The 27,825-nt window shown below is 41.2% G+C and overlaps 1 protein-coding gene across 1 annotated transcript; it reads right to left on the bottom strand.

Annotated features, from left to right (window-relative positions):
* Nucleotides 1–1,592: 1,592 nt before the first annotated feature.
* TSPYL1 (TSPY like 1) lies at nucleotides 1,593–4,817 on the bottom strand. Its single transcript, XM_036893543.2, has one exon. The coding sequence runs from the start codon at nucleotides 4,709–4,711 to the stop codon at nucleotides 3,413–3,415; it is 1,299 nt and encodes a 432-aa protein (XP_036749438.2). The 5' UTR covers nucleotides 4,712–4,817; the 3' UTR covers nucleotides 1,593–3,412.
* Nucleotides 4,818–27,825: the final 23,008 nt, after the last annotated feature.

The following is a 27,825-nucleotide window of genomic DNA, read 5'->3' as shown; positions in this document are numbered from 1 at the left end:
ACAAGTTGAGTAGAGATATTTCATTGTACCTTCTTTTTACCCATTAGCCTCTAATTATACTTTATCTATCCTGAATTTTAGCTAGATAATATGCCTAAAGTCACAAAAAACTTCATGGGGGGAAATAGCATGTTTAATTTCTATAGATATTTTATATGCTTTGAGAAATCTGAAACCACGTTGTACTACGTAATTTAAAATTTGCCAGTAGCCACATTAAAAAATATGAATAGGGGTAATTTAATTACTGTATTTTAAGTCCATGTATCAAAAATATAATTTCAATATGCAATCAATAACATTTAAATATTTTACATGATTTTTTCCATACTGTCTTTGAAATTGTATTTTGTGTATTTTACACTTAGATCTCACTTTGGACTAGCCGCATTTCAAGTGCAAGTGGCTACTAAGATCTAGTCTGACTCCCTTCTATCTCCAGTGTAATAATCACTTTAAACTTTACAAAAACGAAGCACGTGCAAGTTGACTCAAAGTTAAGTAATGCTCCATTAAAATGGTAAGTGAAAGTTTTAATATAGTGTTTGGACCTTTTCTGATTAAACAAGAAATTTTCTTTTATTTAAAGAAAGACTGCAAATGGTTTGATGTTAGTTTTACAAATGCCTTGAAAACTTTTCTTCTTTCCATTACCTAATCAAAAGTCTTTCTGGGTACTAGGTTATTTTGTTCTTTTGCTCCATTTGAGTTGTTCATTTTGTAATTCAATGTATCATCTGGTGACAGCTATGCAAAACATACTAGATCCAGTAAAGGATGTTTTCACAAAGATTCCAAAGTGGAAAAAAATAGGAAAGAGAGTGAAAAGCATGTGAAAATACATCTATTTTACTTTCCTGTGTCACTGTGTCAGTTATTTGTATATCAGTCTTTCCTCAATCTTTAACAATAAAGGGAACTGCCTTTATTATTACTATTCTTGTTATCTTGCCAAGGCCTGATAAGAGTGCCTTAATATTTGTTAAATTATGAATTATATGAATTATTATGTTTTCTAAAACAGGGGTCCCTATAAGTACACCAGGTAAAGAAACATTTCCCTAAGCGGAACAGAATTGTTATTATTATTTAATAAAACAGAAGAGTTATCTATGACACTCCTTCAAGGATCTGACACAGATAGAAGGTTGTGAATTTTGAAGAAATGAATACTTTTTTACAGCTGAGGAAGTACAGGGATAGAAGAGCCTATCAGTTACAATAGAAAATCTCTGAATGTTTGCTTATTAAATGCTCAAGTGAATAAAAAGAAGAGCCCGAATGACCTGAGAATATCATTTACAGAGACAAATATGGAAGCTTTGGGGAACTGAAGGGAGGTGGTGCTGCACAAAGCTGCATGGAAAAAAGTGACGTCAGGAGTAAGCAGTTACAATTGTTAACATTTTAAAGCCAAACAATACCAACAATAAGCCTCTGTACCTTGGAAGGACCAGTAGTAGTATGCCCTAGTTTCTCACTTTTGGCATAGTGCCTGTTGGATCCATTTAAGAACCTTAATTCCATAACCTGTTGTTATTTTGAACAATTTCTTCAATCAGGTTTACAGGCACAGCAAAAAATGAAAAATCTAGCAGAGTAACATGCTTTTATTTTACTATGATGCATATAAGAAAAGAAAAATACATCAATGGTACACTTCAAATTGATAGAACAACTTCACAAGTATTTATGCTATTTAGGAAAAGAGACACATCTACTAAGTTGTTACCAGGGCAAATTATCAAGTAAGACAATAAAGCCACACATTTCTTGTAGGCTATTTTTCCATGAAGAACAACAATTCCCCGTCTTCAGAATCTGACAAGACGAAGTTATTCAAACTATATTTCTAAGGATACAGTTTTCACAGAAACAAGTGAAAACCCTTACTAATATTCATTTAAATCTCTATATTATAAAGAAAACTTTTCCAAATGTTCCCAACTGAAAGCAAAAGCAAGCCTGTATAGCTCAATTTTCCCAGTAAGCAGTACAGAAACAGTATTTTACTAAAGGCTAGTGAAATAAAGGACACTGTATTAATCTTCCACATAAATTAAAAGTCAAATGAAAAGGAGAAAGCACCCAAAGTTGCTGTGTTTGTATTTCTTTAAAGAACTCTTTCTAGGCAATGAACATATTTTAACGCCCTCTTCAATTCTCCCACGGAAACCCAGAGAAAAAGTATTTCTCCTTCCATCACTACTGACAAAGAACCTCTTCCCTAGAGGCTCTCAGTCAGCCAGTCTTAATTTTAAGCCCAATTTTTACCTGGCCAAATTTTGTGTGTGGTCTTTCGTGGGGTTTTCCCCACTTTGGTCACCCATCACAATCTCTTTAGTTCTCCCAATCATATGAACTAGATTATCACTTCGCATTTCATCTAGATCTGTGTCCCTTTAAGCCCTCTAGATGTTGCTACAGGAAGTGGAGGGTAGAGAAAGCAAAGGGAAATAACAGCTCTGGCAGCCTATTTTCTGGAACAAACTTACCCTGGAAATAACAGAGAGAGCCAAATTAAACTAAAAGGCCTACTTTTGTAGATGTTTCTGAGCTATCACTTTTAAGAGACAGGAGACAGAAAGTGACTGCCACCTGGCACTTCATCATGTTCAGAATGAGGAGAGCAGGCATAAAGGGGGTACCTGGACAAGGTCCAACTTGTCATCTCAACCACTTGCCTGTCAATTAGTAGGGTTCCCGGATGATGGGGTGGAGAGAAGAGGGGGGTAAGAAATCAGGAAGAGGTCTTTTGGGGAGAGTAATGAAGGGACTTTTGTATGCTGGCAAGAAACCTGGGTCCACCAACAGTTCTGGAGATTCTTATTTACCAGAAACCAAAGTGTGGGGCTGACAATGATCTAGAAGATGTTCATCTAGTAGGTAGCAGCCAAGGTGAGCATAGCCAGTAGCAGGCAGCAATAGGTGACCAGAGATATAAGAGCAATGGAGTCACATAAGTCACACAGGCCAAGTGGCCTACTGCTGCTCTTTCAAATCTCCTTTCTTCCCTCCAATTGTCCACAGGTTACATGCCTATACTGCAAAACAAAGTGGGTGGAACACAGTCCTAGACAGAGCCAGATCAAAGGCATGGGAACAAACAGGGTTCAAGCAGTGCAGATAAAGGCAGTGCAATTTACAGCATTGCTTTGCTTTGCTTAGGAGTGCTGTGATGCATGGTCATGCAACATGTGGTAGGAATGCAGAACAGTATGAAGGCCATGTGGAAATGAAGAACATGGCCACAAAATGTCATTCTTGAGGTTGCCAGAACTGAATGTCCAGAAATTAAAAGTTGCAGAAATGTCAGGGGAAAAAAAAGGCATACCCATTTCTGTTGCCCCAAGCACAGGTCAAGCAAGAGGTGGTGGAAGACCTTGTGCAGGAGCCTTCACAAGGGAAGAGTTTAACCAGACTGGAACCCAAAGGGCCTGGGGATCTCCACTGGCTCCCTTATTGGGCGATGTCTGGGCCTACGGACTCCTTCACGCAGCAGGTAGTATTGCAGTGGATTTGGCCACAGGTCCTCTTTAATAATCTCTGCAATCTTGTCTGACTCTGGAAGACTGTGATCCGAAAACCAGGTGAAGAAATTGCAGACGACACCTTGGTTCCTGCGAATGAAAGACTGTGGTTCATGGCCTGGACGCCATATGATTGGAGTGGAGAGAGAGACCACTCTGCCAGAGGCTCTGACTTCATATTCCTTGACTATCAGCTTGTTTCTGAAGTAGGGGTTTCTTCGAAAGAAGAACTTGAACTTGCAGCCAGTTCTAGGGTGTCTGAGTTCCTTCACCTCCAAATTGGTTATGTATCTTAACATCTCTGCATCTTGGCCCCTAATCATGGGGGACAACTGAGGATGGTTCCGAAAGGCAGTGACCCAGAAGCCCGGGATATTCTGAATGATGTAATTTCTCCGTTCCAGGTAATGTCGACGCATCCTTCCAAACTTATGCTCCAGTTGCTGAAAGGCCCTGTCGGCCTGCGCATTCACAGTGTCCAGTTCCATTTGGATGGCCTCCAAAGGGTTCATGCGGAGATCCATATTCAGGAGCTGGGGCCCTGCCTCCTCCTCCACCTCCTCCACAAGCTTGTTTTCCTCCATTTCTACTTCTTCACCTACTGGCTTCTCCTCTACCTCCATCTTCTGTTCCACAGCCTTCTCTTCCTTCACTCTTTCCTTCTCAACCACCTCCTCACCCACTGCTACTGAGAAGACGGTACACTTCCCAGTCTTCATTTCCTCGGCTTCGGCCTCGGCCTCAGCCAACACCTCACACGCCGACCTCTCCGCGCCACGGATTTCTAGGGTCTGCCCGCGACCCAGGCCGCCTGGCTCTCCACACTGACATCCATTTCTCAGGCTGCTGTCCGTTGCCACGGACACAGACACGGCTCCCTCGCCCGCGGTGAGAGACAGGGCCTCCTCCTGGCCCGCTGTGGTCGCTACATGACCTCGATCTCCACCGCTTCGGACCTGGGGCGCACGGCCGCCGTCCGCGGGGTAGTGGCGCGCTCCCACTGGGAGCGAAACCGCCTCCCGGCTTTCCTCACCCGCCTCCGCCATCACCTGTGACGCCTCAGCTTCCTCGAGTCGCTTCTGGCACTTATGTGGATCCGTGTCTCCGGCGGGACGGTCGAGCGTAGTGAGACTATGGGTCTGGGGGAGAGGCGTCCTCTCGACCCCACCCGAGCCGCTCATGGTCGCAGCACCCAAACCAAGTAAGGATGACTGCTGTTTACCTCACAGATGCCGCGCTGCTCACAAACGACCGCAAGCTCCGCCTACCCTGTAGTATCGCGAACGTCCCCGTGACGATGACGTCAAGACTGTATATCACAGTCTTAACGCGAGAACTCGCGGCTCCCGGGACTGTTTCCGCAGTGGCTTATGGTGCCTGAGTGCTTTCCCTTAAATTTGTTTATACGAATTAATCGGGTGGAGCGATAATCTGATTTACGCAAACAAATGTAGATCGAACCAGAGACTGAAAGCAGTGAGGACCCTCCCTGAGATAGTTCTGGAAACTGCCTCCAGCCTGTAGGCTGGGGTCAGTTGTAGGGCTCACAGTACTACACTGCCTGCTGGCACTGAAACGAATTTTTCTGGGTTTCCATTCCGTTACTTCATAACGGCCAGGAGGAAAAATCTAGTCTTTTTTTTAAAAACTAAGATGAATAGCAAAGGGTTTCCCTTTCCTCAAGTAAAAATGATCTGAAAATATCACTTCTAGCCTCTAACATTACTGGGAGAGCGAGCTACTCCCCGGCTTTTTGTCACTACAGTGATGCATATAATAATCCCCTTGTTAGCCCTAAATTTATAATATGCATCAAAGAAGAGTTTGTGCTGCATAATGTCTGCAGGAAGGAAGCCAGGATCAATTTGCTAAATCTTGCTCCATGGCCCCTCACTGCAGAAAATAGAAAAGCTATTCCCAGTCCCATAAACTGAACCTGTTAACGAATTTAGTTCTGCTGGGAGGTAGGAAATGTTGTCGATAGTGCGCTGTCCGTTCATAGCAATCAGCTCCTAGAATTATTTAAGAGGAACAAACTCTGGTTGTTTTAGTTTGTTGACTTAGGAGGCAAAATGGTGTTAAATAGCTACAAGACCTCAGAGAAATACCACTGGGGAGTTGGGGGTGTGGGGATCCCGCCCACCACCATTTTTATGAAGAAAAGCCGGTTGAAGCAGATAAGGAAGCACAAGTATAATTAATTAATTAGTTCTCTAACAGACAATGTTAGGAAAGACTCCAGTGATAGATAGTGCATGTAAATTGTAACCAAGATTCCGCTGAGTAGTTTGCCTAGACAATACCAAGATACTTGGAGGAACCCTTTCTCTTTTTGTCATTAAATTTGGAAAAAACATTATATAGAATATTTGATTGAATATGTACAGAAAATTAGGAGAAACTTAAATTTCTTCTAATGTTAATTATCTGAAAATCACAGTAGAGAAATAAGTGTGATTATAATTCGTTGTTATGGAATATAGAGAGTCCAGGTTATGATCACTTTTGAATACAAGGCCAGAAAGAAGCAAGGATTTAGAAGGAAAAGTAGGTATGTCTATGCTACACCATGACTTCTTTTAAAAGAATCTTTGCTTGTAAGAAGGAGCTGTCCAGGAGTTCAACCTGCACCAAGTCTCATGTGCTCAAGGAGTTATTTTACATGCAGGAACAAAAATGTGATTGCTATTTGCCACAAAAAAATTAGTAGGACTATAACATGTAGAACTTTTTTCTTGTCTTTTTGAACCTAAAGTCTTAAAAGGGATATGTGTCTCTTATACATGGCACAAGTTATCCCACTATTCTGAAACATTCTTTTTAGGCAGTACTGTCCATTCCCTAAGGCCACACCACAAACCTATCTTGCTTTAGAATGTGCTAGGCATATTACATGCATTAAATTGTCAAGTTTTTGAGGTTAAGTAACTTAATCAAGGTTATCATATAATAACTGCTGCATTTTCCTTCCCCTTTCCTAGGTGCAACTTTCCTTACCACCCTACTGTTGCAGGAACTGCAGGAATTACGAACAAGGAGTCGGGACACCGGGACGTTAGGCGAGAAGCAGTTAATTAGTGCTAGCACTAGCTCAGTGAGTTCATATCCAAAGGCTGAGCCCCGAGCGCAGGGAGGCCATGCCTTTTACTTTCACTACTAGGGTAAAGGAGAGTCAGCCCCCAGGACTGTTGCAGTGGGAGCTGTTAGTGTACTATAGGTTCAGCCAGAATGCTAGTTATGTTTTAACCTATCTCACTAAAGGGTATCCGGATACTCTATTGTAAACTAACGGGCCTACACGACTATGATCAACAAGCTGTTCCATATCACTGGGTCCGTGTGCCGGGTACATTGTTACATTGCCCTCAAGCACCCTGTGATTCCTCTGTGTTCTTAAAGCCTTAAAGAAACATTGTCCTTTTTCTTGGCTTGGCTTCCTAGCATGCTAGGACTCAATATCTTCCTCCTCTGAATTCCTACAACTCTTTTATGAATTGTGCCATGCAATTTAGCATTGATTATTCACTTTCTCTTAGTGGCTCTGGTTGTTACATACATGTAGTCTCATCATGCCAACATCACCCCAAGGGTAGGAGTACAATGTTTCTTCTTTTTATTTGCTTAGCATAGCATGCAGCTGAGATTTTGGTTGATCATTAATAATATTTGTTGATTTGAGTAAAATAAAACATTAAATGATCTTACAAACACTAATATAGTGTGTCTATACTGGTATATATTTTATTTGATAGGGAAATATATTTTAGCTGTGCTTCATATATTACCTTTTTGCATTTTGGAATATAAGATACATTTATACATTACAGAGCATTTCCTTGGCATTCGGTAATAAATCTCACTGCCCAAAAGATAGCCTAATCTTTTCTAATATGAATTTGTAAGAAAACATTCACAAAAACCATGAAGTTATTATCCACCATATCAAGGAATCAGATTCTTTAGGAATGACTTCTCAGGTGATAAGGAGGTTAGCACCAGTTTATACATTTTTGTTTTGCAGAAATATACATTTTCTGGTTATATTAGTGATATCTTTCATGTCTTATTGCTTCTGATATATACCAGACACTGTGGTAAATACCATCCTATGTATTGAATCATTTAGTTCTCATAAGAACCGTGTGAGGTAATGCTATAATGACATTCATTTTACTCACTGGGAAACTGAGGCAAAGAGACTGAGTCATTTACTCAAAAGGACATACAAATGGTAGACCCAAGATTTGAATCCAGGTAGTTTATTCAGGAGTTCATGCTCTGAACAAAATGTGAAGTCACTTCTTAAAAGAAGAGCATAAAACTATCCTCATTTAAATGAATTAAAAGAATACACAATTTTCTGCCTCCTCCTCTACTCCCCTATCTGAAAGCATGTTAATATTAGTTAGGAAAGTGCCCAAGGATGTGCATTCTGTTTAAAGGAAAGGCAGTTATTCATGATCCCTAAATTCTAAACCCTATCAGACCCAATGTTACCTTTTTATAACATTTTCTAAAACAGTCTTAACTTTCTTGAAATGAAATTCATAGATAACATTATCCACTTATAAACCTAATAGAAAACATGAATATAATGACTGATATAGAAGAGAAATAAAAGTAATTTATAATAGTGTCTGTTCCAATATGTAAAGTACTAACACACATATGATGTAAGGAAGTTAACCCTGTTGATATAGTCACCATGGATGGAAACTGATATAGATAGGTTTTACTCATGGCTCAAATGCCATCAGTAGCATTACTTATGCTGATGAGATTTTCTGCCATGGTGACCAAACTTTGGTTGAGTTCTGTATTCGTATGTAAAATAATGTTAAATTCCAGGCTCTGCTGAATAAATAAAAGTGGGCTTTCCCCCTCAGAATTTTTTGATGATGCATGATACTAGCATTCTTGACCCCACTTAATGAAAGCCAATAACAACCTTCATTCTTTGTAATAAGCAAAACACCACAAATTTCCACAAAACCTGTAAGGAAGGTGCAGATCTTGCTGATGATCGCTCTCTACTTGGTGAGTATGGTATTCCCATTGATTCCCACTAGAGGGAGCAACTGGCCTTTCAGAAAGTGGTACGTCTGGTTTATGATGGAAGGACTTTTGAATGGTCTTTCACTGTAAATGAAATACTCTTGTATTTAAATTGAATCATAATCTTTTATTCTCACTAAGATGTAACTGTTACAAAGTTGTTTTCTCGGATAAGCTTAGGTTTGTTTTGGTCAAATCAGGCCAAAATATCATTATAGTAAGACTGTCTACTCTGACAAGATCCTTCCCTGTTTAGACAGGAATCACGGACCTGGTTTCAAGCTCTAGCTCTGCTGCTCACTAGTTGTTTGACTTGGGCAAGTCACATGATCCCTCTGAGCAGCAGTTTTCTCATGGGTAAAATTGAGAGTATAATTCATATATTACGGACCCATTATAAAGATGAAATAAGATATCTGTAAAGTGCTTAGCACTATAAGCTTTCAATAAATAGAAGCTAATAGTATTTGTATCATCATATGCTAAAAGGTACATATATTAAAATTAAACTACAAGGTATAATCAGGCACTAAATTTCATTATAAAACAGTTGAATTTAGGAGTTCAGAGAAGAAAAACATCCACGTGGATTAGAGTGATGAGTGAAAGCTTCATGGAAGAAATGAGGCTTGTATCCTACTATGGGTAATAGTTGAATAGTTTGACAGAGAAATGGGGCATGAGGATACAGTAAGCATATATGTTCACTGCTCAAGCTCTTTCAACATGCATTCTAGACCTGTACTGTCCAATGTAGTAGCCATATGTGGCTATTTAAATTTAAATTAACTAAAATAAAAATTTCAGTTAATCAGTCACAGTAATCACATCTCAGGTGCTCACTGCAACACCTGGCTAGGGACTACTGTATTGGACAGCATACCTTTCATCATGACAGAAAGTTCTTCTGGGAAATGCTGTTCTGGTCATATAGTATCTTGAGATGGTGGAAAATGGAGGCTTCCTAGAACTAAAATGCCATACCATAGAGATTGCAGACCTATACTTCTTAAAGGTCTTGAGGGGAAAAAATTACTTACTAAAAGTCATCCTTTTAGTTAGTATGGTTTTTGAGAAAAACACTGTGTTTATATTGGGAGTAAGTATTCTCACTAGAAGGACTTTACCTATTGGCTCATATAACATCAAAAAGACAATCCAAATATATATATTCCTTGACTGTAAAATTTGTAGATTTAAAATAATCTACAAAAGTGAACCAGTACCTTGAAGAGAAGAATGTAGTGAAATGAATCAAATTCAGGAAATGTCAGTTGAATAATTTGTGTAGTTACATTATTTATTTAAATTACCAATAAAATATATGCTTGGTGGGACAAACCCCTACTATATTTTTAGTAAGATGAAATAATTTAAAAGAAAATGAAAAGAAAATAATGTGTATGAAAAAATTAATGAAAATAATTACATAGATTTTTTGAAAGTCACTATAAATCATTGTGATTTGTTTAGTACAATACCAAAAATTGACAGCCAAACCATTTAATAAATGAGACATATATTTGAAAGCACCTAAAAATCCTAAGGTTAAGAAATTGCATACAAGGGAAAGTATTTATTTGCATTTTCTAGACAGTATGAAGTTTAGATTAGTAGCTAAATCCTTTAAACATTGTTCTCATTAATTTGTGTTGTCGCTGTTCGTTAAAACTCCAGAGCTCATTTATAATCTTCCAAAAATATCAGTAACGTTTTTTGAGTACAGTCCTGAGGTCAACGAACCTTTTTAGAACAACCAGACTTTCACGATAAAAAATAGCCTTCTGTTTTAAAGCAAGTTTCATCGAAGTCATTTACTACTTTCCATATAAAAATTAAATCAGTGTTCAAAGTTCATGTTATGGTGTCTAACTTGATACTTTGGTTGCTATAACACTTCATCCATTAGCTGAGAACTCTGCCTTGTGAATTCTTTGGCTCTAATGCTACATTACAACTTCCTATAGTTTGTAAGCAAAGCCTTTCTATGCACATCTGGCTTAAAAATGTGAAGTTAATTTAGAAAGAGACCATCATTCATTCATCTGGTCATTAATAGAAATGATCTCATCCCTTCTATGATATAGGTAGAATTCATCTCACTGTAAAGATTAGAAAATCTCAGAGAGTTAAGTGACTTGCCTAAAGTTACATAGCTAGTTGGTAATGGAGTGTGGATATAAACCCATTTTGCCTGACTTTCAAGCTCTTTCTATTATGCTCTGTGGTTTTTCTGATTTCTGAAATTTTGAACAGTAACCAGGGAACTCAAGGACTGCTGCCTCTTCCCTGATGACTTCTTTTTTCCAGGATTTGTGTCTTTAGTGAATAGCACTCCGAGGATTCTTATGCAGTGTTGGCCACATTGAGTGAGTGATTCCACACTGAAGGCTAACTTCAGCAGCCGTGGAAACTTTAATATATTAATCTAAACAGAACATGTGGCTTTTAGGAGACAAGTGCCCTCAGTGGGAAAATTTATTAAATGTGGGACAGATTTAAGAAACAATTCCTTCTGCTACTGCTGATAATTCTAACTTAACAGCAATTCCAGATTCTCAGACTTGGGGTTCAGAGTTTTCATCTGCTGATGAATGAACTCAAGGATAAAAGTACCCTAGCCAATAAATATTTCACTAGCTTCTACTCTTCTATATGCAAGAGGCAGTCTTGAAAATAAAGGTTTGTTATCAGGAAATAAGTCTAATTTGGGACTAATTCTTTCTAACTCATCCTGAAAAGAGAGAGGTAATCTGTGTCCTTTCCATTTAACGTATCATCTACCCATAAGTACTCTCTCATTATTGGTAACATTTCTCTGATACCAAAAATAGGGGAATTGTCATAACATATACTTCGCTACCAAAGAGAGGAAAATTTCCCAGTTCAACCCCAGTGAAATTGTTGGTTAAATGCTGATCTGGAATTGTCTTACTAATACAAAAAAGTAGACAGAGCACCCAATTTAAATTAGTTGAACTCTCTAGCCACTTTGTGCTCTGCTGTGTCACCTGTAGCACAGTAAATTGGAGGCATAGATTGGAGACCTGACCATTCTGTTTGTTCTTTCCACATTCTATAAACTCAAAATGTATATATTGGTATTACAACATAAAGGACACAGAGCTGTGTCCTTTGGACTCTGTTCCTTAAGAATTTGTGACATCGTGGAGAAGATAGATATAGAAACAAATAATTATAATGCCAGATATAAATGCAGCAAGAGAGAGATAAGCAAAGGCTATGGGTGTATAGAATAGGAAGTTTATATTCCTATAAGTGACAAGAGAGCTAGCTAGGTAAGAATTCATGCAGGAAATAACTGTGAGATGAGTCCTAATAGAAAAATAGGTTTATAACAAGAAGAGGGAGAGAGAATTTCAGGCCAGTGAAACACCCTGAGCAAAGACCAGATGCAAGCATGAGCCCAGACAGCTGGGGGAATTGCTGAAAAATTAGGCGATTAGTGGGGGTGATGGTAAAATATAATGACTAAGGGCCTTTTTCATGCACATGTGTGTATCTGTGATATATATTATATGTGTATAGGATTGATAATTATAACATATATGCATTTTTAAGTCCTGTATTAGAGAATATTGGTGGTTTTTAAATGAGACAGACATGTTTAAAATAATATTAATTACTATGGAAAATGGCTTGAAGTTTGCATGATTAAAGGCTGGGAAATTAGTTATGAAGTGTTGAAATAATTCAGTCAAGGAGTGATGAAGATTTAAAAATGTGGAAATGACAGAACAGAATGTTTCAGAGAAGTAATAAAAGAATTGATTGGAAAACTAGATGTGAAGGTGGGCAAGGAATTGAGGAAGATTGATTGTTTTAGTTTGGACAGTGGGTGGGTGGAAATGTGAGTCAACTGGCATATAGGAAGAACGTCAGGTCATGATGAGGGGAGCTATCACAAGTTCAGTTACAGACAAGCAGAGTTTCATTGTGAATCTGGAGTAGCCCGCTGAAGATACTGGAATGACAGTTGGGCATTTATAGGTCAGGAGAAGAGTGGGGTCTACAGATAGATTTGGAAGTGGTTAGTGTATAGGTGATGGCTGAAACTATCAGAATGGATGAAGCACCAGAAAGACATACAGAGGAGAATAAAGAAGAGCCAAGAGTAGACGTCTGTGGAGCACCTCACCTACATCAAAGAGAATGGTGAGGTGCCACGAACAGAGAAAATTGAAAGCAGCCATTACACATAAGAACCAGAAGAGAGTGTTGGCCCCAAAGGCAAGGGAAGAAAGGACTTCAGAAAGCTGGAGTTCAGGGGATGCTGCCATGTCCAGTGAGATGAAGATTGGGAAGAATAGTTCCTGCATTGGGCAGCTGTGTGGGCATGCATGTCTTTAGTGAGCAGTTTCAGACTACTGAAAGGACAGAATGGTCACAGGGTTGAGGAATGAATGAGAAATGAAGAAAATTTAGGCAGCATGTGCAACCAGTTCTTTTATAATTGGCAGATAGGAACAGAAAAAAGACTACATGATGGATTCAAGGCGATGTTAGGTTGAAGGAAGAAGGTTTCTAAGAAGAGGGGTTGAGGGAATCGTGATCATGTATCTTTACTGATCAGGATAGATCAGATGTCTTATTCAATTTAGACTGCTATAGCAAAGTGCCACAGACTGGGTGACAACATGGTTGAGTTTGGGGAGAGCCCCCTCCCCATTTGCAGACTGCCTACTTCCCGTTGTATTCTCATATGACAGAAAGAAGGCAAAGACGAAGGAGTTCTCTGGAGTACCTTTTATAAGGGCATTAATTCCATTCATCAGGCTCCACCCTCATGACCCAATCACCTTCCAAAGGCCCCACCTCCTAATGGCATCACAGTGGAGGTTAGGATTTCAGCACATGAATTCTGGAGAGTCACAAACATTCAGTCTGTTGTGCCATATTTCCTGTCTTTATGTCTCCCAGAGAGGTAGGATTTTAGGTTCAGACAGGCTTTGGGGGATTTATAAGACTTTGGCATAGAGTAAGGACCTAGTTATTTAATTGGGAGTATTGAAAAAACTAACCAAAAAGCTGGAAACAAATTACATGTCAGTCAGTAGAAGAAAGGTTGGATAAATTATGGCATGTTCAAACAATTAAGTATTATATAACATTAAAAAAAGAATAAAATGGGCCCAAAGTAGTGACCTGGAAAAGTATCCATGTAGAATTTGAAAGATATAAAAGAACATTTCAGTCAACAGATATATCATAACTGTATTTTAATAAATAATTTAAATTGGTATTCATATATTTATATAAATATAGACAATATTGGAAGAGGATGTGTACCCAGCTCCCAACACTGATGGGCTTTGGGGAAATGAAGATAGGAAAAGGGAAGAGGGCTTTGTTTACCTTCTTGCTTCCTTTAATTTTAAATACAGGTGGTGACATTAAAATTACTTTCACATTTTGCATTTAATATTTTTCAAAGATTGAAAAAAGACTGAAGCAAAAGCGCTTGATCAAAATGTGATACTGAGTGCAAGGCAAACTAAGTTTCGTTGTTTTTGCAGGAGATAAGACTGATATTAGGCTACAGATTAATTTAAAACAGCTGAAATTCAGACCCTTAATTTATTGAAGTGAACCTCCAGTATTATGGAGCATTGGTTGCTTTAAAATATGAGCTAAAAGTGACCTTGGTGATTTATTTGGTAGTATTCCTTTATTTAAAGTATATTTTTGAAATATGCATTTGTATTAGTGTTCTCCAGAGAAACAGAACCAATACGAGGTAGATGTAGATGTAAATATGTTGGGCAGGAAAACAGATATGAGCAGGGTGGAAAGAGAAAAAGGTCAGTAAAGCCCTCTAGAAAGGACTCAACCAGTCAAAACTAGGAAGCCAGAAAAGACCCAGAGTTAGAGTTAATCAGTTAAAGCTCAAAAGGTCAAGAGCAAGTTGACCTTGAATGTTTGAATATTCCCCAGATAAAGAGAAGTATCTGACAAAGCCCATGTCTTCATTGTGTCAATTAGATCATTTTAAGATTTACTCTAGCCTGCTAAAAGGCCCACCTATAAACAGCATAATAAAGGCAGGGAGATTCCACCTTAAAGCCAAAATTCATTTTGAAAAAACACCCAGGAAGTTTAAGAAGAAAGATTCTTCACACACTCTTTAGCAAACAAATAACTCTGCCCACCTTGGAGGAAGGGCAGACAGTCTTGACTGATATGCTTAAAACCAGGAAGCTGCTATACTGGGAGGGGACCAAAGCAGTAAATATTTTGTGTTAAGCTAATTTTGCAGAATTACCTAGAGGACTGATAAGAAACTTAATGTCTCATCAAAGACACTTAACACGTCCATACCCACAGCCCTTTGTCACATTTCTGAAAAAATCCTTAGAAGGGGGAACCCTCAATCTTTCAGCGTTCTCCTCTCTCTGGGGTTGCCCGCACTTTCTAAGTAACTTTAAATAAAACTTTTACTCTGCTTCACTACTGTGTCTCTGCCCTTCAATTCTTTGTTGCGGTGGGGACAAGAACGGAGGAAAATACACAACGCCTCTCTCCCAATAGATATGGAAATTCATTATGAGGAATCAGCTCATGTGATTATGAAAGCTGAGAAATCTCAGGATCTGCCATCTGCAAGCTGGAGGTGCAGGATGGCTGATGGTGAAATGAAGTTTGAGTCCAAAGGCATGGGAACCATGAGAACAGATGGTGTAAAATCCCAGTCCAAGGGTAGAAGATGAGATGAGATGTCCCAGATCAAACAGAAGACAAGCTAAAAGGAGCAAATATCTCCTTCCTTCACCTTTTTTTTTTTTTTTTTTTCTGATCAGACCTCAAGGGATTGGAGGGCAACCTACTGAGTCCATAGATTCAAATGTTAATCTCATCCAGAAACTCCCTCACAGGCACATCCAGAAATAATGTTTCATCTAGGCACCCCAGTCGACACATAAAACTACCACAATATGCAAGTTAGAATTAGTACATAGTTAATAAATATGTCTACTTTTTTATGAAATTATTTTATATGGAAGGCTTAGATGCAGGGTGCTGGAGTTAGCAAAAAAACATAGCTAGCAACAACATGGATGGAGCTAGAGGATATTATGCTCAGTGAAATAAGCCAGGCGGAGAAAGACAAGTGCCAAATGATTTCCCTCATTTGTGGAATATAACAATGAGGCAAAACTGAAGTAACAAAATAGCAGCAGACTCAGAGACTCCAAGAAGGAACTAGTGGTTACCAAAGGGGAGGGATGTGGGAGGGTGGGTGGGGAGGGAGGGAGAAAGCGATTGAGGGGTATTATGTTTAGTACACATGGTGTGCGGGATCACGGGGAGAACAGTGTAGCACAGAGACAGCAAACAGTGAATCTGTGGCATCTTACTACAGGGATGGACAGTGACTGCATTGGGGTATGGGTGGGGACTTGATAATGTGGGTAAAGGTAGTAACCACATTGTTTTTTCATGTGAAACCTTCATAAAAGTGTATATCAAGAATACCTTAATAAAAAATTTTTAAAAATACAGCTAGCTTCCAAGTTTAAAATAGCCTACTTATTCGAATTTAATTGGAAGTAACCAATTCCTTTTAAAATAGAAAAGTTCCTATGTTCATACATTAGTTTAAGTACCTTAAGTAATCTGTAAGCAAATATTTTTAGATTCAATTTTGAAGTCCAGATGTGTTTCTAGAAGTGTCAAGGAAGATGGGAAAGCTCTAAAAATGGACTTGAAAAGCTTTAGGGTACAAGGAATCTTGAGCTGAAGAGCAGATGGTAGAAGTATTTGTAAAGGGGGAGAAGATGTCATAGAAAAGCCCTGCAAGTTGATACCTGATATCTGGCATCTGTCAGAACCTCAGTCCAGAGTCTCTTCACCTAGACTCTGGCACTATCTTGAGGCCAGAAAGGGGAATATAAGGCAAAGGAGGAGACAGGAACATAAGTTCTTCCCCAACTCCTCCCATCCTGTCTTTATTAACAATTTCCATCGCAGAACAAAATAATATTTGCAGAACTTAACTTTTCAAAACCGTGAGGTATGTTAAAATGAATAGAATATTCACCAGCTACTTAGTGGGCACCTCCTGTAGTAAGTATGATAACTGTTGCAAATTCCCAGATAAAGACTGTTCTGAGCTGCGATTATTGTCCAGGGGGAAGAACGATGATTTGGAAATAAGTCATTACACTACAGTTTGAAAGGGAGTGGTTAGGCATATTTTACCAAATACAGTCTTAACACTGAGCATACAAAAAAACCCAGAAAAACTAATGAGTACCTTGACAGTTGGAGAGATCATCGTAGAAGAGAGTAACTTGAGCTGGTACTTGAAGGAACAGAAAGTGCCAGAAGAGAGGATGAGAGATGGGCTCAAGGAACAACCTGAGCAAAGGCTGTGAGGACAGAGAAATCTGACTTGTGTAACAAGTATAGACAGTGAAGGCAAATTCTGGCATGCTGAGACCCCCACCCCTTAAGATCCAATCACCAATGCAGAACATACCCTACCCCGACTCCTTAAAAACATGCTTCCTCATCCACGAGCTGCTGCTCCCTCTCTCTGGGGGCAGCCATTTTCTCTTTCAGATAATAAAATCTCTTGCGTGGGCCCGTGTCTCCTGAGTCGTTCTGGGGTAAGGAGGGTCGCAGCGAGATACCCTTTCAGACAGAATGGGGTGGCTGTGGTTAAGGGGAGTAGGAAGGAAGGGAGAGAGGGAGGAAGCCTGGAATGTGAGTTGGGCTTCTTTGAAGGGCTTTGAGCCTCACTGTGGAGAATTGTGGTCAGCCATCAGTATCCTATTGAACTCTAACAGCATGCATTAATTTTTTTCCTATATAAAATTTGTTGACTTCATCCCAAAAATTTTTTAAGTTCCAGGGTCTTTGTATAAGATGAGACATGATCCACAACATGTAGAACAGGAAGGCATAAACCACAATACAGAAAATAACATATAACAGCCTTAATTTAAATGTTTAAATGAAGAGCTGCCTAGGTTTTCAGAAAGCAATAATCTATCTCCTGGAAATTGATTAATATGATTTTTGATACTGATAATTTCAATTATTTTTCAATGCATGATGAAACTCTGGAAGAGATTAATTTTAGTTCAAAGCTTAAGGAAATTATATATTCACTTAAGAGGAAAAAATTGCAAATTGTCATTTGGTTACCTTCCAAAAATAGCTAGAACATTATCATTAAAAGCCTCTTTGGAAGCAGAATTCATTAATTAGGATTCCACTGATGAATACCTTTCCATATCTCATCAGTTTTGCCTTTAGTTAGCAAACCATCTCTTCACGACTATCTTAAACCAATAGAAAACAAGGTATATTGGACTTATGTTTACAATATATGAGACAGATAAGCCTTTCCATTTAAACTCATCAATCTTGGGAACATTTTTTCAGTAAAGAAATATCTCTGAAATCCCCAGTGTGTGCTAGGATCCATTCTCATGGTACTGAGGATAGAGCTGAGAGCCAGACATGTTAAGTCCCCGCCCACTAGAAGTTTCCATTCTGGTGCTGAAGAAAGAGGAATATAAAAACATATAAAGAGATAATTTTGGGAACAGATAAATTCTCTAAAGAAAATCAGTTAAAAGAGTGACTGGGATTAAGGTATATGTAAGTCCAGAGAGAGGAAATCCTGGGGCAAAATACCTCTAAAAAAAGAAATCAGTCAAAGGGAGAAATAAAGTTTAAAACCCATTTATTGCTTACAATCTGCAGTCCAGGGCCGTCTCTCTCCTCTGCTCCTGAAGAAGCAAACAAGCAAGCCAGCCAGCCCTTCCCTTTAAACTCTCAGGTTCAGACATGCCCTCAGTTGCCCAGGTGATTACCCACTGACATAGAGATGAACTTCTCTCCACCCTTGAGGATATGCAAATGCACTAAAGCCAGGCAAGATACTCTGGAAATGTTACTATTTTACCCACAGGCCACCCTTCCAGAAATCTAGCCTTACAATCTACTCATTCCCCTTCTTCTGCAATGGTCTCTGGGTGAGAAAACTGGAGCACTGCGACCAGATTAATGACATAACAATAGCAACAGCAATAAAATCATGACAATACTCAAGCTGGAGGATTCAGTGAGGTTCAAAGTTTTATGCACATTAAGTCCATAGCTCATCCATTCCATAGGCAAGCAGTATCTCAGGGTTCAGAGCAGTCATCATGCGGCCATTGCAGCCAGTGGGCCGTTGCAGCCAAGGGGCACATTCAGGCCACAAGAACTGTAGGAGAAAATAACTTAAGGGGGATAAAATACATGTTTTAATGAAACCAGCACAGGCAAATCTTGTCCATCAGGTAGGATACATGAAAGAGAGTGGTCCTGTGATAAGACAGTGGCAGGAATGGGATCTTGTCCTGGTCTAGTATACCAGACTTTCACCCTCCTCCCTGTGGGAGTTACAGATGGGTCGGTATATAGGGATACAGGAGGTACATGCACTGGCCATAAAGATAAAACAAAACTTCCCTACAAGTTGCTCTTACCTCCTGGACGTTTTGGGTACACTACCATGATCTTTGGGGGCCATTCAGCTGTTACTCCAGAAATACACATGAGGCCAGCTTCTAGGCCTTTCCCCCAAGGTGCCAGAAGGGCCAGCCATCACTGCTTCATGTGTCAAAATGTCCAGGGACAGGTCCATTTAACAGTGTCTCCAGGGCTTAATGCAGTAGGGGCTGGCAGCAGGATGTTGCTCTGCTGGCCATGTCCTGGCTTCAGTAGCTCTTCTTTGGTTTGGACGTACAATTTTATAAAAGAGGCATCAAGGTGTGTGAGCATACCCACAGGGCTCAAAGCTCCTTTATGTGGCTTCTCATTCAAATGCCACAGCACCGTCCATAGGAAACTGACCAACCCCTCAGACTATTGGTGTCCAACTTCAGGCCAGATTTCAGCAAACCATTATACCTCTCTATCATGCCTGCCCCTGTAGGATTATATAGTACATGAAATTTCCACTTTATTCCTAACTGCTGCATCTCTTCTTATAATGCATGTCCAGTAAAGTGGGTGCCTTGATCTCTCTCAAACACCTGCAGCCAGCCATAGGCTACAAAGGGATGCTCCAGTCCCCTCTAGGTGGTTTGCTGATCTGCACAACATGCAGAAAAAGCAACCAGTAGCCCAGTAGCCATGTCCACACAAGTCATGGCATACCAATATCCTTCTGATATGGGCAGAGGCCCAATATAGTCTACTTGCCACCTGACAAGGGGTATAGGCCCCCTTACTATTGTCCCATGTTCATGTGGGACTTGATGTAAGTCCCTCTTAGAGCACATCAGGCACTCCTTCCAGGCTCTGTTGACTCCTTCAAAGGTCAATGGCAAGCCCCACCTGTGGACTACAGCCCACATTGTCTTTTGCCCCATGTGCAACAAATGTTGGTGCAGACATTGGGCCACATCAGAGGCAGGCTTTCCTTCTAGCCAGTGCACCCGGGCCAATGTGTCCGCTTCATCATTCCCTGGGGATACCAAAGGCAAATAGCCAGTCACATGATATACAGTAGCAGTCTAGTCCGACCAGAGGCCCATCGGCCTTGCCACAGCTCTTGCCCCCAAAGGGGCCAGTGACCAACCATCCAGTTGGCATGATACCATGTCAGTAGCCACAGGGTCAAGCCCTGATACACAGCCCTGCTGTTAGTGCAGACTACTATAGGGGCGTGCTCCTGAATGGTTTCTGAGCCATACTGCCTGCAACTCAGTCCATTGGCTGCTCTTCCCCTCTCCATCCTCCATCCATATTGTCTCAGTCTTAGGATGGAAAGCCACAACCCTCCACTTTGCAGGCTGCCCATGACTGGAGCCATCTGTGTACCAAGGTATAGGGGCTTTTCCCTCCTGATAAGGAGTCTCAGCTATCAATGGCTGAAAAGCAAGTTCTTCTTGCTTTCCACTGGTATAGGCCTCTGGCCCCAATAAGCATTGGAGCTCTCCATTTAAGGGGCTAGTAGAGAGGATGCTGCACTGCTGTAAATATGCACCCCATTTGGCCAGTGTAGGTGTCTGTGCCATGCCACTCTGTGGCCTTTGGGTCCAGTCTTGCACCCACTCCATGATGGGACAAGTGGTTATTACCTTGATCGGAGCTGTTCCAGCAATAGGCTCCATAGCCAGCAAGGTGTGTTACACAGCAGCCAGTTGCTTCTCTACCAAGGTGTACCAGACCTCTGCTCCTTTCCATAGTTGTTACCAGAATCCAACAGGTTGGCATGTCCATTCAAGTCGCTGCCAAAGACCCCATCCATAATGATCTTCAGTTATGTAAACATCTAGTTCACAGGGCCTTGATGAGTCCATTACATTCAAGGCCTGTATGGCCTTGATTGCCTGCTTGGCAGCAGTAAAAGCAGCTGCACATGTCTCATCCCAGTCCCACCTGATGCCCTTTCATACCAACCAGTATAAGGGCTTCAGAATTTGTGCCAAGTGTGGGATAAACACTCTCCAGTAGCCCAAAGGACCCAAAAACTCTTGTAATACTGCCACACTGGTAGGGGTAGGGAAAGCCTGGACCTTGTCTATAACTGCTTCAGGAAAAACTTTAGTTTTACCCGACCAAATAGGCCCCAAGAATTTCACAGACAAACCAGGTCTCTGAACCTTGATGCTGTTCACAGCCTATTCTTTTTCCTGTAGATCTTGCAACAGTCTAGGAACTGCCCCTTCTAAATCTGAAAGAGAATCAGATGTGAGCATAATGTCATCAATGTAATGATGCCACCACACTGTTTGCAGTTTCCTCCATGTGTCCAAGTCTGGGCTACAAGTCCATGACTGTGGAGATATTCCTGTGGAAGGACAGTGAATGTCCACTGCCGGCCTTCCCACCTGAAGGCAAACTGTTCCTTGTTTTCCTGTGCTATGTCAATAGAGAAGAAAGCATTAGCAAGGTCTACTACATAATGGTACTTTCCCAGTTCATGGCTGAGGGTGTCCAGAATGTCTGCTATACAGGGGACAGCGGCATGCAAAGGGGGTGTGACTTTATTCAATTCCCTGTAGTCTACAGTCATATACCAGGAGCCATCTGGCTTTCTCACTGGCCACAATGGGGAATTAAAAGGACTATGAGTGGGCTTTATGATGCCCATCCTCTCCAAGTCCTGTAGAGTTTCTCCAATTTCCTTGTTGCCCCCGAGTCAATTTATACTGCTTAATATTTGTCACCTGCCGAGGCACAGGCAGAGCTTCAAGTGGGTTCTTAGCATGTCCCCTCAGAACTGCCTTTACCATGCATACCCTCAGTCTGAACTCACCTTCAGTGGTCTGTAACCACAGGCCCTTCAGGCTATCTACCCCCAAAATATATTCAGGGATGGGAGAAATGTACATGGTGTACTCCTTTGGGGGTAAACACCCTATCTCCAGTGAGATTTGGGCTTTCTTCACTCTAATTGCCTTACCTCCATAGCCATCTTTCACAACAGGGGTCCTGGGAAAATGCTCAGGGTTACCTTGAATCAAAGAACACTCAGGTCCTGTGTCCACCAGTGCCAGGACATGTTGTACATTCACAGGGGACCAATGAATTGCTAATTCTACATGTGGCCTCTGGTCCCCACCATGTCCCCCAAGGTGGGTTTTCGACCCCCTCCCCCAGTCGAATTGCGATGCCCAATCATCCTCCTGTGGGGGGGAGGGCTCAGGCGAATCCTGAGTACTGTGTCCCCAGAAGTTTTTCAGAGACGCAGGCCAGGCATGTGGCTTTGACTCTGGTTTCCATGTCCTGGACCTCAGTGGCTGGAACTGCTGCTCTGGCTTAAATTGGTGCCACAGTTCTAATAATATTCTATTGGGCCTCCCATTGAGTGTTTCTTTCACTACCCTGGCCTTTATCAAATCAACCCACATCTGGGTCCTCAAGACTTTCACAGGCCTTTTGCACTTCTCCTTTCAGTCATGGCCCATACTTCCCTCTGTGCTCTTATTGTTTCAACCTCCCCCAGATCTGCTAAAGTACAAGTAGCCTCCCTTATGGGTTGCACTATGTGTGGGGCAAGAGTAGTCACTAGCGAGCCAAAGAGAGATGTGGGAGCTGTATGCAGCACCAGGTTTCTCATTCTTATAGTGAACACCTCCTCATCAGGGCCCTGGGGTCTATATTATAGATAATGTTTTTCATACCCAATTCCTGCAGAACCTGTTGGAGCTCTGCATACATTTTCCAACTGTGATTAAAATATTGTGAATCACCCTAATTAGGCCAAACTATCCTGATGACAGTTGTCAGCCATTCCAAGAGGGTCTGATTCCCTGAAGCGTGACAGGCATTTTGCAACTGCTGCTGGAGGGAAGGGTAAGTCATTAGGGAAGCCATTCTACTCATCTCAGTATCCGCACAACAACATTTTCCACCTCCATCTCCAGAGATGTGAAAGCCATGTAGGCAGAGATTCTGATGGCCTCTGCCTATATGGGACGCTCATGTCCATCAGCTCATCCTGAGTACAGGGGTGGAGCATGGGGTGCTCCACAACCTGGAGAGGGGGCTGCTCCTCCCTCTGAGAAGCCCGTGGTTGTTTCGTTTTTGTTTTCCTAATTGCAACTGGGGCCTTTAAAAGAGGAGAAAATGGTACCTCAGGCGGTGGCCTGGGTAGCAGGTGTGCCAGTGGCCCTTCCTTCTCCTCTTCTCCCTCCGGCTCCTCTGCCAATAGCTCCTCCTCCACCTTCTGTGGAGCTGAAGGCACCACTCTTTCCTCCCCTTCCCCCATGGCCTCCTGGCACGCAGCTTCTCCTGCTGCCCTCCCCCCGACCCCCGCCCGCCATCGCTGCTGCTAACGTATCTTCCAGGAGCTCGATGTGTGTTCTCAATAACTGTCTCTCTTTCTTAAGGGCATCCCATAGGTCATCGCCCAGCTCTTTCAAGCGATGCTGAAGTGTGTCTCTCTCTCATCTAAGTCCCTTGTAATCCTTTTATCTCCTGTATAACATTTTCCACTATCTCAATGAAAAGACACCCTACAATGTCAGCCACTACATGGCCCCCTAAGGTCTCCAAGCAGTATTCCAACTCACGGAGGGCTAATTCTGCAGCTTCCGGTGTTCCCACCCTTCCCCACTTCTGGGGAAGGTCCACCCATCTAGGAGGTACTTTGCCCTAGATCAGTTCCCCACTAGTGGTTCCCAACTTGGAAGTCCCATAGCTGGAGGGTAGTAACACGTGAAGCAGCACCCTCTGCTGCTGCATCCACTGGGGCCTCCCCACCATCCACAGGAGCAGCCATTCCAAAGGTTGCACCCATTATGACAGATTTCGTGTTCAGGGGCACCCTGCCCACTGCCTCCAGATGTAAGTCTGGGAGAGGAAATCCCAGGGAAAAATACCTCTAAAAATTGAAATCAGTCAAAGGGAGAAATAAAGTTTAAAACCCATTTATTGCTTACAAACTGTAGTCCAGGGCTATTTCTCTCCTCTGCTCCTGAAGAAGCAAGCAAGCAAGCAAGCCCTTCCCTTTAAACTCTCAGGTTCAGACACAGCCTTGGTTGCCCAGGTAATTAAACACTGACATAGAGATGAACTTCTCTCCACCGCTGAGGATATGCAAGTGCACTAAAGCCAGGTGAGATACTCTGGAAATGTTACAATTTTACCCACACCTTATTTGGAGGTATTTGTGTATTTTATTTATGCCTCTTTGTTTGGAAACATGTTGAACATGAGAATAATTTTTACTAGCTTTTCTATTCTCAAGATCATATCATAACTCTTTTTTGAATCCTACATTACTATTTTTGAAGTATTAAATTATTTCTTACTAATAGTACAGTACTCATTTCCTTCCTTTTTGAATATTATTTTCATACTAATGTAAAAATGGCAGAAAAAAAGCTGAGCCTCAAACATACAAGTTCCTTCAACTTCTGAATATATACATGTTACCATTCTTGTTGATAAAATTTCACAACCATGAAGAGCTTGGAAATTTGAAAATTCAGTTTAGAATCATGTAAAATATTTGGCAATGGCTTAATAGTTTCATGACATATATTTATCTTCTCTTTTTCCTCATGCTAAAGATCTATGTTGCATAATTGTTTTCCTGACTATTCTGCCTCAGGATATCAGGTCCAAGGAGAGATTTTTGGTCTTCTACTTACTAATGCTGGTATCAAAGAACTATTGTCCTTCCCCCATTCCTCCCACCCTTTGAATCTAAGTCCAAAATAAATGAATGGCAGTAAGTTTTCTTCACTGCTTTTTAGTGTAGAGTTTCAGTTCAGGAAAAGTTGTGTTCAGGAATGAATTCCACCAGTGTTCCTAATGCCAGAAGGCAGAATAAAAGTCTTGAAGTATGGAAATAGGCCAGAGTAAATTCAGCTCTGAGTGAAGTCATTTATACATGATAACATATATCATTATGATATTTTTAATGCAAATTTCATAACTATCTTTTCTTAAGAGTTTAAATGATGAACATTTATGGGCAACAGACTTAAAAGTGAAGTATTTCCAACTGTGATTTTTATTCAGACACCATTCAAACACAAAATATGGAGCAAGGTCTTAAGAGACAGAGCATTCTTTGGTTGTGGAACAGTGGCTGGTCTATTGAGGTGGTCATGCTGAAAGGTTTTGGGGAGCATGTATGTGTGAGCTTAAAATAGGGAGTAGACAACCCTTTCTGGGGTAGGCTTCTCCCTTGAGTTAAAAGTTGGTCCTGAGGACCTTTCCTGAAGAAAGTCCTGTGCCTCTTCCAGCTTGGAGAGGGTATACCTTGCCAGAAGCCCTAGTCGCACCCATGCGAGCTAGACTGTGTAAGCTACTATTTTGGGAGCAGGGAGATCCAGCCCTGCTCAGGGTCATGCTCATTCTGTAAGTTTCAATATTCTATTGCATGTCTATGTGTCCTGAGAGGGAAGAGCCACTTTATTCTGTTCTTCACAAACTTACTCTTGATCTTCCTTTCTCTACCCCATGACCCGAATGATCTGATAAGTAGTATCTGAAAACCCTTTATGAAACCTCTGTATGAAACCTCTGTTATGAAAACCTCTGTATGGCTGATTGTCTCTTAGGATAAAGACCAAAATTCTTTCACCTCACCCCAGGCTGTCTGTCTTTCTCTCCTCCAGCCACAGTTATGGCTTTCACATCCACATGCAGGGCAGGCTCCTTCCTATCTTGCATTCTTCATATGCCTTTTGCCTTGCCTGAAATTCTCTCTACCTCACCGTCCCTGCCTCCCCTCATCCTTCCGCCTGGCTGCCTCCTACTCTTCCTCACAACTAAAGCCACTTTCTCCACAAAGCCATCCTTGATCCTCTGCCCCAGGTGAGGCCCCTTTCCCCCTTCCCCAGCCCCTATGCACTCTCACTGCCCTCTGCACCCCCATTTGTAGAACTTACTATAGTTGTAGCTAATTATTTATGTACTACCTGTTTCCCTTATGAGATTGAAAACTTAGTGATGACATCAAATATGTCTGTTAATTGTTATAGTTAAGTACCTAGCACAGAATTTGGCACATTGTAGGTGTTTGATGTGTATGTTCTGAATGAATGACTAAGTGATGAGCCAATGAATGGCCAACTGGAAAGCTGGATGGCTGTCTGGTCTTATCTGTTCTGCACACCCCACAATCCCTCAGGGTGCCAGGCAGGACAAAAGGAGACAGTGCAGGTGATGGGTCCCCTAGGGCACAGTACAGTGTGGGTGGGGAAGGGCAGGTTGGAGGAAGGGAGCTGTTAAGCTCTCTTCTTAGAGGCAGTTATGGTTCAGGAGGGCCAGAGATCAAACAAAAACCACATACTGAAGAAGAGCTTGGGTTTTGGATTGAGTGGTGAGCCAGGACTGTAATGGATGTGAAGGGACAGGATGAAGTGAAGAGTTAGAGATGCTGAAATGTGGAGCAGTGAGTCAGAACAGGTGAAATGCAGACCCTCTCTGTAGTTCCAGATATAAGGTGCTAAAACCTGAGGAGCTTTCTGGGAGCTCCACTCACTCTTTCATGTGCAAAATGTTCATTCAAAGGCACCAGTCTAGGTTGCAAAGTACTTCCCTCACCTTTCAAATACAGTTTTGCATTTCCTTGTCTGAAATTTTTACAGTCACATGAGTTTGAAATTCATAATTTTTTGGATTTTAGAATGGAGATAGGGTGCATATACCATGAATTAAGTACTATCCCCAGTGAGTTCTGAAGCAGCATTTGTTATCAAACACATTAACACTCTTACAATGAAATGTATGAATACTCACATTGAGTGGGATAAACACCATCAAAGCCTAAGATCAATTCAGGTCAGGTTTTGCTGCTAGATTAGACAGAAAGATACTTTCAGAGTTTTTGGATTTGGAAATTGTGGGTGAGGGATTGGAGAACTGGTAAAAAGTGTTGTGTACTCTGGCACCCTGCAAAATCCTGTTTGAGTGATTGTCATCAGCAAGAGAGAAGCTGTCTTAGCTGATTCAGGGGTTCCTTAATTCTTCTGGAAAGTCCTCTGAGTCCTCCCAGCCCTCATTTGCCTGGAAGGAAACTTGGATACCCTTTGCCATTTCCTCAGGCTACTGTGAGAAGGCTGCCAGTCTACAGTCTTTATTTATTAAGTATCTGCTGCTGTGCCAGGGCTCAAAGATAGAAAAGATAAGCAGAAGAGGGTCTGTTTAGGTTTACCCTTCTATGGGTAAACAGTATCCTTCTATGGGTAGAGGGTATCTGTCTCTAGGCTAGATAATTTGCCTGAGTTCTGTGTCTCCTTTCCAACTTTAGAGATCTACTGAGCATTCAAAAACAGAACTGGTCAATGAACTATCATAAAGAGAAATTAGGAAAACAATTCCATTCACAGTGCATCAAAAAGAATAAAATACCTAGGAATAAACCTAACCAAGGAAGTGAAAGACCTATACGCTGAAAACCACAAGACACTCATGAGAGAAATTAAAGAAGATACCAATAAATGGGAACACATCCCATGCTCATGGATAGGAAGAATTAATATTGTCAAAATGGCCATCCTGCCTAAAGCAATCTACAGATTCAATGCAATTCCTATCAAAGTACCAACAGCATTCTTCAATGAATAGAGCAAATCATTTAAAAATTCACATGGAACCACAACAGACCCTGAATACCAAAGCAATACTGAGAAGAAAGAATAAAGCTGGGGTGATTATACTCCCCAACTTCAAGCTCTACTACAAAGCCACAGTAATCAAGACAATTTTGTACTGGAACAAGAACAGACATACAGACCAGGGGAACAGCCTA

Source organism: Manis pentadactyla, chromosome 12, assembly GCF_030020395.1.
Source record: "Manis pentadactyla isolate mManPen7 chromosome 12, mManPen7.hap1, whole genome shotgun sequence".
NCBI lineage: Eukaryota > Metazoa > Chordata > Mammalia > Pholidota > Manidae > Manis > Manis pentadactyla.
The sequence above is the reverse complement of the archived record's forward strand: the minus strand, read 5'-3'. Positions and strand labels throughout refer to the sequence as shown.